General features: G+C 40.4%; 1 protein-coding gene across 1 annotated transcript in view; it reads right to left on the minus strand.

Moving 5' to 3' along the window:
- Nucleotides 1-12,909, minus strand: part of myo3a (myosin IIIA) — a 95,676-nt gene extending 82,767 nt beyond the window's left edge. Inside the window, exons 1-5 of the mRNA XM_031904487.1 lie at nucleotides 12,731-12,909; nucleotides 7,118-7,255; nucleotides 6,353-6,457; nucleotides 5,034-5,133; nucleotides 2,562-2,638 (exon numbers count right to left, since the gene is read on the minus strand). Coding sequence (XP_031760347.1) covers nucleotides 2,562-2,638; nucleotides 5,034-5,133; nucleotides 6,353-6,457; nucleotides 7,118-7,255; nucleotides 12,731-12,898 — 588 coding nt within the window. The 5' untranslated portion in view covers nucleotides 12,899-12,909. The remainder of the gene's footprint in view (nucleotides 1-2,561; nucleotides 2,639-5,033; nucleotides 5,134-6,352; nucleotides 6,458-7,117; nucleotides 7,256-12,730) is intronic.
- Nucleotides 12,910-13,340: the final 431 nt, after the last annotated feature.

A 13,340-nucleotide genomic window follows, 5' to 3' on the forward strand; every position in this document is an offset into this window, starting at 1 on the left:
AATAGCGCATGCGAAAATGGTGACTTAACGCACGCGATTATACTATGGTGAATCGCGTGATAATTATCGCAACTTATTTAACGCATAAAATCGTGCGATAATTTTTATCGCACTTTATTAATCGGGCCCTATGTCTCTGCACGTTCAAAGCAGCCAAACACATTCTTGCAAATTAATCAGCTTTGATAAAAGTGTCAGTTTGTTATACAATTAGTACCAAAAAAAAGATTTTATAATAGCCAATGGAAGAGAAGATGATTTCAGCGAAACTTATGCAACTTTGGTGGTAGATTGATAATGCCCCACAAAACACAGAAACCCCTAATATACCTATCACTGTAATCTATTCCTTCAAAAAGTATGAATAAATACCATTTTATGTGAAATCCAGTTGCAAACCAGTTCTTTTCTTCCTGCATCATTTGAAATCCTGGCAGGGGAGGAGGGACTAAAACATTCATGTTACAAATTGTAACTACTTCTTCACAGCTTAATGACAGCATGCAGGAACTACATAGCCCACAATGCATTGCACTGTGCTGTTCCTTTCTTATTGACATCATGAGTGCAAAGAATTGTGGGATTTAGAGCATGCAGGCTAAAGACAGTTGACTACCGTTCCATCATATTTGAGTCTCAAAGTAGCCAGCCAGATCAGCAGGGGAACAGGGGGCGGGGCTTAGGGAACCGTTCCAAACCATATTATTACATTACAAATCATGAAAAGGCTGCATTTTTTTAATTGATGTATATTGCAAAGTTGCCTAAAACTATGTTTACTTTTTCAAAAAGTTTAACTTGTGTTTGGGTGGAGTTCCCCTTTAAATAGTTATTTGATTATTTTTTGAGAATCAGTAAATTTAATAACTCCCCCAAGATATTATATAAAAGAATAAATATCATAGAGCAGGCGAGATGGCGGCACAAGCTTATTTACAGGTATTTCCCATGCTCATTATGTGCCTTGTCATCTGACCTGAAGGCGTCTCTGGTTACAGGTATGTTCCTCAGTAAGTCCTTAGCTGAATCCAATTATGGCTTCTTGTAACAAGAGACTTTTGCTTGGATGCAGAGGAGTTCAAGAGTGGATAATAATAATAAGGGGTTAAACACGGAGCTTTTGTTTGACCAGGGCTCAACTGGGACATCTTACCAAGGTTGTGAAACATTCATGGACACCCAAAGCCTCCTTAAAACTTCATTTTTATTAATGGAAACCTAAATTCTTTACTATCAAAGCTCAGTTCCAGCAAAGCCATAACCGGCACACAACGATTGCAGACAATGTTCTCTTGATGAAATATTAACATTTCCCACTGGATAGATTGGGATTAGATTGTGTTGATTGCATGTAAAGGGCCCCAGGTAAAATCCCTGCAAATGGCAACCTCCGAATTCAAGCAATTAATGCCAGCCTATTTATTTGAGATGCCTGGAAAGCATTTGTTATATTTCAGTAACAGGATAGCGTGAATGAAAATAAAATGTCTGCAAAGCAGAAAACAGGATGGTTTGAAGGTGGAAGTAGAGGAGTCAGTGGGGGTCAAAATACCCAGCCTTCCCGCTGCTTTCCGCTTCATAGGTTTATGGTGTCGGGTTTCCGTGGGCTAAATCCTGCATGGGAATGGGCTCCTTGAGGCCACAGAAAATGTGTAGGTCACCCGTGAATGCGTTTTGGGTCCCCTTAGAAAGGAAGCAGACTGGGGCCCCCCTGCAGACACGGGGTCTGCTTGCTCTGTAGTTACGCCATTACATGAATCATCTTAGATGACCTCTTTTGAACAGCTTATATTTTATTAATAGCTTTTTGTGCCCAAAGCAGTATTCATGTTAGGTCTCAGCAATGGCAGTCTCTTTCTACTACTAATACGCCTTGTAGATCCCACTATTTTATTTGCTACCTACATTCTGGTTTTTGTTACTTCAACTGCCCCCAATGCTATTGGTGTAATTGGTGTTGCAGTGGCTTGGGGTTTGGCAAGTCGGAACCATTCTTTAGTCTTTGAAACCAATGCTCACCTTTTAGTTAATTTTTACTTATACAATGCCCTATTGGCTTTGTTTATTTATTTTTTATAGTTTTTAAATTATTTGCCTTCCTCTTCTACGTCTTTCCAGCTTTCAAATGGGGGTCACTGACCCCGGCAGTCAAAAAACTATTGCTTTGTGAGCTTTACAATTGTATTATTATTGTCAATTTTTACTTCTTATCTTTGTATTCAGTCCCTTTCCTATTCATACACCAGTATCTCATTCAAACCACTGCCTGGTTGCTAAGGTAAACAAGACCCTAGCAACCAGATCGCTTCTAAAATTCCAAACTGGAGAGCTGCTGAACAAAAAGCGAAATAACTGAAAATCCCCCAAAAAATAAAAAATGAAAACCAAATGCAAACTGTCTCAGAATGTCAACATCTATGTCATACTAAGAGTTAATTTAAAGGTGAACAACCCCTTTAAGTACTAGGACAAGATGTAGCCAATCAGAGCATTAGAATGTTTACAGACCACCCTTTAAAAGCTATGTGCAATAAATGTTATATAAAATGACAAAAACAAACCTCAGGTGCCATCCAAAATGGGGTGCCCACAGAGGTGTTTCGATGGAGCCTTGTGTTAGTGAGCTGGGCAGAAACACCTGTATAATAAAATATCAAATATCATAAATAAATAATATTATATTAACAATAAGAAGAATGAGCTTAAAAATGAAGCACTGTAAATACCTGCAAACATTTTAAAGGAACAGTAACACCAATAAAATGAAAGTATATAGAAGTAATTAATATATTATGTACTATTGCCGTGCACTGGTAAAAGTTGTGTAAATGATCCCATCTTACAATGTATTCTTTCTTTACAGTAAACTAGAAGCATAAACTTTGCAGGGGACCCAAGGGATTAATCCCCCTACTAATTCAGGGAGTTACCTCTGCCCTGGTGTAGGGGGGCATTCCATAGGGACAGGGGAGTGTGAGTTGGTCTTGCACACAGTTTATATAAGGAGAGGGAGTACATGGCTCTTTTCCTTTGGACTCCACCTGGTGCCGGTGGTGGATATGATGGAAAGCCTGGAGCATAAGGCCCAATAAGAAGCTTAGTGCCCTAAGGGCAGTGAAAAGTGACCCCATGAATAAGGTGTATACACTGAATATCAGATCATGTGAGAGCACTCTCTTTGGAGTGGTGAGATAGAAAAGGCAGCTAGAAAGAATACCGAGGAGGACTAGTGTAGGGTAGTACTCACCAAGTATAAGGACCTATGTGGGTATGGATTCAGAGGAGCTGGACTAAGGCAATTCTGCCAAGAGAGGGTCAAAAACATATATAGGAACCCTCTTAACCTCATTACAAAGTTGTATTTTAGCTTCTTAAAGGAGGATGGGCTTGCATAGGAAGTAAGCAATCTGTGTGCATAAACAACAACTATGTAGTCTCTTTCATTTACACTCATTTTCTATAGATAACCAAGCCATTCTCATAGATAAGCTATATTTATGTTTAAAGTAGGACGGTCTTGCCCTGGCACTCGCAGGTCTCCGTTCTACAATGTTCTGCCATAGATTCCCTCATGACTTGCTGTCACCGTACAAAGTCTATGCAGTCTGTGTGCTCCATATTGTTGTGGTTTATTTATAGGGGACTAATAAGAAACAAGGGTTGATTTCATTGTTCTTTATTTTCTGTATGTTATGCAGCAATGCCATTATCTGGGCATGTTTTCTGTTTGTAATTTTCAATGCGTGCCCCACCTAGTGGCCAAACGGAGACTCACATAAGCTATAAAGTGGGTTAAAATAAAAAAGTGATCAAAAATACTTCACTTTTCTGCCTTATTTATGACATAAATCACAGTAAAGTGCAATGTGAGAGCAGCATATTCTTGCTTATAGCTTTTAGGGTTGCTTTCACTGTCATTGATGAAATTGCCCTAAACAAGGAGACATTTATAAATAATGTTGGCTGTGCTTAGGGCTACTGAAATGATTTCCTAATGGAGTTTCTAGGTTTCACTACTAACTATAAAGTGTTGGTGTTCATTTCACTTTCTCCATCAAGTCCTCCTTTTGTATATTTCATGCACTATTAAGTAAACTATGTTGGAAGATGAGGGCCAGGTGTATTGTGCCAGGAACTGGTGTTTTGTCGGAATAGAAACTATGCGGGTATATTTTAAATTCTTCCACCTGGTTATATTTTGTTAATGCTGGTCTGTGATAGGAAACATGTTACTATAAGTTGGGTTGGAGGTTGTCTTGATGCAAGAAAAGGTATATTGAAAACATGTTTTTCAGCCTCAAATGTTCATAAAGTATGTCCTGTGGATGCTGTGCACTAGGGGCTGTCATCTTGAAGTTTGTAAGAAGCGTCAGTGACCCTGCACATGCTCAGTGGGCTCAGGGCAGCTGCTGAGAGGCTGAGCTTAGGGGTCGTCGCAAATTATCAAGCTGGGAGCAACTTGGAGGCACAGGTTCTTACTGCTAAAGGGCCATGGTCGCCTTGGCCTGGTACAGAATCTTAAAACCTAATGTTCAGTATTTGTAGCCTACTATTTTGTTGTGCTTTAGTTCTCCTTTAAGAGCAATTTCAACGATTACAAAAGTTAAAAACAAGAATGGACTGTTCTCTGATTACATTTCATGTTGCTTTATGGATTCAGTGCCAGACTGGGACACCAAGGGCCCCTGAGCTGGAGCCCTAAAGCCTGCATGGATTTATAGCAAAGTACCTATATTAACACTGTCTGTGTCTTATTGTCATTACTGACAAACAGTGAGTGGGGACCTATGAACACTTTACATTATTTCCATTACCATTATCCCAATGGGGGCAATTATTTATGGCCCTACTAGACTACCAATCAGAATCCACATCAGTTGACAGTCGATACATTTTACACCTTAGCTTTGGGTCCCCTCTGCCACCATAGTGTTTCATGTAGAAAAGGGAATTGAAAAGCTTCCTACAATCACCATTTTAGCCAATAAAGGTACCGCCTTTATATTAAACATGTTATGAGACCTTGGACTTACCAAAATCTACCAGTTTCACCCCTCCCACTGTCGTAAGTAGAATATTATTTCCCTTGACATCTCGGTGGATGGTTTTGTGTTGGTGCAAATACAGCAGGCCCTAAAAAATAGCAACAAAAATTAGTAGGCAATTTCATCATGTGGTTAGTTTATAAAGCTCATCTCAGGAACCAATCATATAGAACGACGTAATATAATATGCAAACAACAGAAACTGGAACATGCTTATTATTATAAGCACATTTTTTAAATGATATTCTTATTGTGTAGTGACCTTTCAAAAATGATTCACATACTGCGTAATGTTTTACATAGACCTGCATAGTATTGTGTTATGTTCTCACCATAGAGACCCAGATTACAAAGGCTGAAGTTATTTTAAACCGTATTAGTGCACTAAATCCATGTATTTTGTATTTGGCCAAATACATGATCTCCCATGTAAGATTTGTCCAAATTCTGAAATGAATTAGAACCCTCATTGCATATGAAAACTAGCGAGATCTCAGTGTAAAAAAAACAATTGCACAATTGTTAATCATTTTTGTTCATTTTGCTTTAGCCAGCTGCTTATCTTTATCCTTGCACTAGTCCGCTTAGCAGTCGGCTGCCAAGAAGAAGAGGTATGTGCCCACTGCCCCCCATCGTTGCACCCTAGGCACGTGCCTCTTCAGCATACACCTAATTCCAGCCCTGTCGGCTGCTATACCCTAAAATATTACTCTCTGTAGGGGAATGAACAACGTAAGGGCTTGTCTCTGCTAAGGAGCATTCTAATTCAGCGGACCACTGGGTTACACAGCAACATCCCTTGCTAGCATCCTGTACAGAGAATATAAAACAGCAGGGAACTATGGGAAAGTTTGGACAGCTTGCTTAATACAGCAGCAGATAAGGGAATAACTAAAACTGCAAGATGAGTCTAAAACACCATCAAAGAAGGTAAACATGAGGCAAAAGGGAGATAATTATTTATTCAATCCTTCATAGTTCTATTAAATACAAACGGTCAAGAAAATGAAGTTATAGTGACCCCTTAAGGCATTTGCTAGCAACAGCTGTGCTAATAAAAACAATCAAGACTAAGGGATAGCTGCCATAGGGAAGGGGGTAAAACAGGGCTCCGTAGCACCCTGAATCTGCAGCACTCCCTACCTTGTGTGCCTGAATGACACTGTACTGTGAGGACCTGCCTTTGGGCAACTCCCTGCACCTTGCCCTGCCTATATGGTAGTAAAGATGTCGTCTTGGTTTCACACTCGCATTTAAGGTGGGCATGTAAACATGAGAGTTGAAAATCTGGGGGCACTATATCTTACCATCATGGCTTCATGGAGGATGTAGGCAATAATGGGTTCACTCATCCGCTCCCCTCTTTTTAGAAGGCCCTTTGCAAGCTCTGTAACAGAACCTCCATTGCATAACTAGAAAAGAGAGAAATAATCAAAAGCTTCAAGAGGATTTTTTTCCTGTTTGTTACAATGCAGCTTTATGGTGAAGACACACAGAGCTACTTAGTAGCAGCTACTTGGCACAGCTACTAAACTCCAGAAAACCCTCTACCATAGACAATACTGGGAATTGCCTCAACTAAAACACAAGTAGAGACAATTATCAGTAAATGATCAGCATTGTCTATTTGAATAGTTGTGACAAGAAGCTGCTACTAGTAGCTCTGCGTGTCTTGACTCTTGGGCTGGTTCTATTGATGACATAATTGTATATTAAGGGGCAGATTTATCAAAATGTGAGTTTAGAGCTTAATACATAAAAATTCACCCACTTGCTTTTCATTCTTATGGGATTTTCAGAAGCAGATTTATCAATGGGTGAAAGTTATGGTTCACCATTTCATAAATACGCTGTTAATGAGTTTTTATGTATTAAGCTCTAAACTCACATTTAAATAAATCTGTGAATGTAATTTTTTTTTCCTGTTGTTACTTTATTATGGTCATGATGGCCTCTGGTGTCCTCCCCTGATGTGTTTCACTTATGCACGCTCATGGGAGGACGTAAGGAGAAGTCCCGTGGCCCAGCACCGACCCAATCCAACCCAGAACTGGGATTCACACAGCACCAACCTCTAGAACAAGCCATAGCTGATCCCCAGTCTTCACATCTTTCTTGAAATACATTCCGTAGAACTTTACTACATTGGGGTGATCGGAAAGAGCTTTCAGAATGTTATATTCTGCTTCAATCTCTTCATCTATATCTTCCTGTAAATAAAATGACAATGATGCAGTTTATATGTGGACTAATATCTACCAATGTATGTAGAGACATTGTTTAAGATATATACGTAAGTGCATTTTTGTCCCACAATGCAGCATTTTCCCCAGAATAGCCCTACTGGGCTATCAAACCTGCTATGAATGACCAAATATTGTTTTGATCAGGGGTGTTCTCTGCTTTATATACTACAGAAACACACACTGACTTTTAAAGGGACTTACCCTAGATTAAACCCAGATCAATCATACAATAATATCAATAACAAAAATATGTACTTACCACCATGCCAGCAAAAGAAAAAGATCAAAAATATTTAAAAACAAGAGTAACACCAGTACAAGGGGGGGCCCTTCCGTAACCACTTCCTAAATTAACCAATCCTGAATAAATCGAGACATGGCAATAAAATGCTGAGACATCCAACATGCAGAGTTATTCAATATCAGAGTTCAATCCTGACATAAATTCCCATATCCTATAATATGTGGCCAATTTAATCAGTGTTGAGCATCAATCAGTTCCAAAAAGAAAATTAATGCCACATGTATGATATTTGAAGGTTCCTTATTGGGGGATCAGTACGCTGTGCAACTTTTATATAATTGTTATCATAATACTCATAAATACGTATCACCATCATACGTATTGATAACATAAGGATATCTTGTTGTTATGAAATATTGCCCAATGTCCCCAAGTGTTAATAAAGGATATATCACATTTAGCTTGACTCTCACTCTCTCAGCATAACTGCAAAGAAATGCATACCCAAGCGAGCATGTCAGGCTAATCGTGATGATAATTATCGCTTAGTGGAACTGTTCCAACACTCTTAGGTACAGCAGGCCAATCAATCGTTCCCCAAATGGTTCCAATTAGGAGATATAGCAGTCCAGCTCCATAAGACATTCAAAACTCAACTCTGTTGAAATCGGATGTTTCATCTGTATGGAAGAGGGGGCCCACCTCCACGTGATATGGCTCAGGGAAACCTCTCCCTTTTACTGGTGTTTCATTGTTTTTAAATTATTATTATTATTATTATTAACATTTATTTATAAAGCGCCAACATATTCCGCAGCGCTGTACAATAAGTGGGTTTCATACATTGGACATACAGAGTAACATATAAAGCAATCAATAACCGATACAAGAGGTGAAGAGGGCTCTGCCCAAAAGAGCTTACAATCTACAAGGAGAAAGGGTTGAGACACAAGGTGTGGGAATGGGCATGACCAGAGTTGTGAGGTAAATGTTTTTCTTCCTTTTACTTGCATGGTGGTAAATAATTTTTTTTTTTATTGATTTATTGATCTGGGCTTGACCTGGGGAAAGTCCCTTTAAAAGTTAGTGTGTGTTTTTCCCAGATTGCAGCTACAAGTGGGCATTGTGTCTAATGCAGTTGTGCTGTATCTGTGAAACTGCCACAACTGCACATTGCATGGAAGTCTAGCTGCCATAATTTCCACTGTTCCGATGCTGCGCTCAATTCTATATTTGCAAGTGTATTGTGCCTATGGATGCAGGGCATTAAGGGAACCCTGGAGCTACTGTCTGGTCAGGAGCTGACGGTAGGTTCCCCCTGTGTCAAAAGGTGGAGCAGCGCCCATTTTGGAACGGAAGGCAGGAAGGGCCAAGCAGAACCAAGTGCAACTATACAGAAGTGCATAAATCACAAATCAAGTTGCCCACTGCCCTTGCAGACTATACTGTATATATTATTAATACATGATTAGCTTCATTTATTATAACAGCACCACGGGACATGAAATGTGCAGTAGAAAGGAACATTCATTTATCAATTTCAGTCACTCATTATAGCTCTAAACTATCCAAATGAAAATAATGAAAGTACTGCCCAAATAAATGCTTAACCCATTGAATAGTCCCAAAGGTCTTTCTTTATTGTAAGTTTCATTCCCTCTATTTTTTTTTTATAATTGTTATCAATGCCTGGTGAGAGGATTTATTATTTTATCTCTTATTATAGCAAATATATATTTAGCAACATTTAACAGAAATGATACATCATTCACATCAGAATCACCACATCCCTGTCCTAGTGGAGCTTACAATCTAATTCACATGCACTAAGAGTCAGATTCGTCAAAAGCAAATTCATTTGACTGTGTGCATCCAAAGGAAACTGAAGCAGACACAGACACTTCAGACCCTTACAAAGTGGTGGTTTTGAAACAGATCAGACCCAGGAGACTGAGGTTTAGATTTAAAGAGCAATAAAACTCACAAATCTGAAAGGACATTGTAAAAAATGAAGAGATGTTTAAATTAGTGTAAGAAGAATGGAGCATCCCAGATGAACAATGTAAAGGAGGGTGGGATTTTCCACGCGAGGAAGTCAGTAAGGCAATAGGTGTAAAAATAAAAGGGGGCTTCACCGAGACTTAAATAATTGTTTATAACTGGAGTTTTTTCTTGTATACAGCCTCCTTGGATACTGTTATTGGGAGAAAGGGAGGGGTTTGGACTTAAGGTGGCCACACATGTGGCGATCTGACGATCTTTCGTGTGACCGTCGGTTGCACGAAAGATCGTCAGATCCGCCACTAACCTTCAGGGCTGAAACAGGCAGATAAGGAGGTAGAAACAATAGGATTTTTACCTCCTTCTGCCGATTCAGCGCTGAAGGCAGTTTTTGATCAGGCGCCTTCTATGGCGCCTGATCAAAATCTTTTAACTGGCCCGATCGGCGAGTCGACCGATATCAGCAGCTTCCTGCGATATCGGTTGACTCGCCGACTTGCCATACACGCACCGAATATCGTACGAAACGAGGTTTCGTATGATATTATTGGTGCATGTATGGCCAGCTTAAGGTTTGCTTTGCCTTCACTTGCCCACCCCTGCACATCTACACAAGGGGCTGGCATGGCGGGCATCCCATTCACTCTGGTTTAGTTCTTGCAAGGATTCCCGTGGAGTTGGTTATCTGGATTACAAGTTATTGTGTTACTGATCAATGTGTTATTAAAGCTATGGCCTTTATAAATCCATCCTGGACAGTCAGTGGGCTTTTTTAAGGGGAAACTGGGTAAGTAGGAATTGGTTGGGTCGATGGTTACATTAGTTTGGTACAACCATCAGTCTTGATGCTGCCCTGGTCTTGGACCTGAAGATCACTAAACTGGTGCTACTGACACTAGAAAACAAGAAAAATGCCCTTTTTAAAGTTTATTGTCTAGTCTTTAAGATTTAACTTGGCTCAGTTCTGACAGGCTGCTTGTGTTCTGGGCAGAGAGGAGTGGGTCAGTCCAACCATTCTCGACTGACATCCAAAGTTCAACCCCCACCTGCCCATCTTTCCTATCTGAAAACCTGGAAAAGACATTGGAAGAAGGTCTAAAATTCAACCCAATTCACCCTTACATTGTCTGGCACTTCATTGTCTTCTCACCCACCTGAGTCACTAACAAACACCTAGAACTTTATTTCTTGGTTATTTATAAGACAAAACATGAAAGAAGTCACATATCACTTGCCTTTTCTTTGCTGAGCAGCAATCAAGGTATTGAGCACAAGGCCCAGCAAAGTGAAACATAAATGCCAAGTGAGCCGGCAGGGGATTCAGGCCTATCAACCCCAGGAGGCTGTCTCTCGGGGGACTATTACAACTCGCACAGTGTGCTGCCAATATCCTATGGGCATCTTAATTGCCCGTGCCCAGACGGGATGATCACGGAATGATCACTGTGCATGAGTGAGTACTCGGGAGAATGAAAGCCACTGGGAGCCCAGGGGGTAAGTGGGAGTTTCGGTAGATTCCGGTTAATAATAACATTGTAGTCACACTGTATGTAAGCTATTCAGTTAGAAAATATATGGCCATCTCTTTAGAATACAGGGACTGGCTTCAGGCAGGGTTATAATCAATTATCATTCATTAGAAATTATTTTTTCTTTTACTATGTTTCCACAACAAAACAAGAATCTATTAGAAATATAAACAGCGGCGTAATGATACACCACCAGGCCCCCTGCAAAAAATCTGTGGAGGGTCTGGCACGCACCGAAGCCTAACCTGCCCCCCTCGCTGCAGGTAGACACACAAGCGAGTGAGTACCTCAGCTAGCAGCGGATGCACAATCTCTCAGTGGCTATAGAGCAAGCAGACCTTGCAGTCAGGACCCCCCTGTTCCCCAGAGCTCCCCCCTGAGTCTGCTTCCTCTATAGTTATAGTGTTTGTGCAAAGGTTTCCCTTGTTTTGCCTATACACCCTCTGGCACAGTTTAGCCTCTCCCCATGGCACAATAGCTGGGCAATAAATGTAGCAGAGTAAATGCTACACACTGACCAGGTGGGGCTGATGAGACTCAACTGGCCAAACAAGGAGCCTGGGAGCCTGGCTAGTCAGTCTACAGGAGAGTTCTGCAGAACACAGAATACAGGATGGCACACCAAAATGAAGAAAAAGAGAAAACCAAGCGAAGGTGCTCACTACAGGAGACCACCTGAATGTCTCCAAATAACTAAACAAAAAAAGCACTCAATAGGGCACACCTACAAAAAAATTCAAAATTTTAATAAACACCCATTGATACAACCCCTCAGGGGCCTTCGTCGGGGGAACATGCAACAAAATTGAAAGGAGAGTTCTGACTGAGAGACATATAGAGGTGCCTGTGAATCCAACATACAGGAGTCTATGTGCTTGTACACACACAGTTGCCTGTGCAGAGGTCTGTAAAATTGCTGCAGTTGATGTGTCACTGTCACTGGTATGGGGGAAGTCTCTTTTATTACCCCTGTATCTGGAGATTTGTATGTTCATGTGTATTTGCAGGAGGGTGACTGGCAGCGCATCTAACCCTGTGGGTGAGCAGCACAAACCCAAATGCAAAAGAGCCTGAAGTGCTGTTTATATGAGGATATAAAGGATATAAACCATAAGCTGCTTTATTGTTACATGTACAAATGCACCTTCATCAGCACCCAGCCCGGCTCCATTCCTTTACTTTCCCTTTACACATGTTTGCTGCTGAGGGGTGTGGCCTCATGACATGCCGCAGCAAATCAGCTTTCACTCTGTAAAGAAGTTTCTAAATCTTTGTAAGAGACAGAAACTTCTTCTAGCCGCAGGGGTGATTTGTGCTTAAAAATGTGCTTTGGATCCCATGGGGTCACAACTGCCTCTGACTAAGTACAGGTAGGGTACGAAACGCGTAAGGCAGCATTTTGTTTGTATGGTTTTAGTATGGATTTTCGAATAAAAATGTGGGGTTTTTTTTCTTAATTTTTTTGTGTTGAGTTTGGGATACGTTTGGATACTGTTGCTTGATTTGCCCTTTAAATCTGTGGTCTGTTTCCCATTTACTTTGGCCCTTTTCGACTGGCCACTGAAATACTTATTTTTTGATAAAGTGTAAATTGTATCTACACCTGGGCAAGCTTTAAACAGAAGATTGGGTAGATGGAGGAGCCAAGTAGAACATGAAACTTACATGAAACGGATCTAGGATTTTCACTGCTGCTTTACTTCCATTTTTCTTGTTTGTTACTTTGAAGACCTTCCCATAAGTTCCTTTGCCAATAGTTTCGCATATATCCCATGTATCAGTGGGGTCAGGGAAGCCATCGAATAACATCGACCTCCTTCCTAACGAGTACATCTTGAGTGAGTGATCCTGAAAATGATGAAAATTCAGAATAGTTTAAAATTCAACAGTATTACTCTCTATGTTAGAGCCACTAGAAATGTTATTGTAGGTTAAAGGGGCGATCCACCTTCAGAGAACGTATAGTTTCTTGTAGGGTATAATAAATGATGACTTTTTTTCAATTATTTCTATTTTTTAAACAAAAGACAGTCAGTTCCGGTCACAAAGCTGACATGGTAAGGACAAATAAACATTATACTATTGGCCTTGTTTGTATATGGCCTCATAATCTGTGGTAAGTGGCTGCCATACTTTTTCAGTTCAAGTGCCCCTTGAAAGCTCAACCTTTGGTCAGGGCCCCTTTTAGGTTAAGAAATGGTCGCTGGTGTAGGAAAAATGTTTCTGTACTGGTCATTTAGCCCCAGTCCCAATAATATTTATGTTTAGGGCAGCA

The sequence above is a fragment of the Xenopus tropicalis genome, chromosome 6 (assembly GCF_000004195.4).
Source record: "Xenopus tropicalis strain Nigerian chromosome 6, UCB_Xtro_10.0, whole genome shotgun sequence".
Classification (NCBI taxonomy): domain Eukaryota; kingdom Metazoa; phylum Chordata; class Amphibia; order Anura; family Pipidae; genus Xenopus; species Xenopus tropicalis.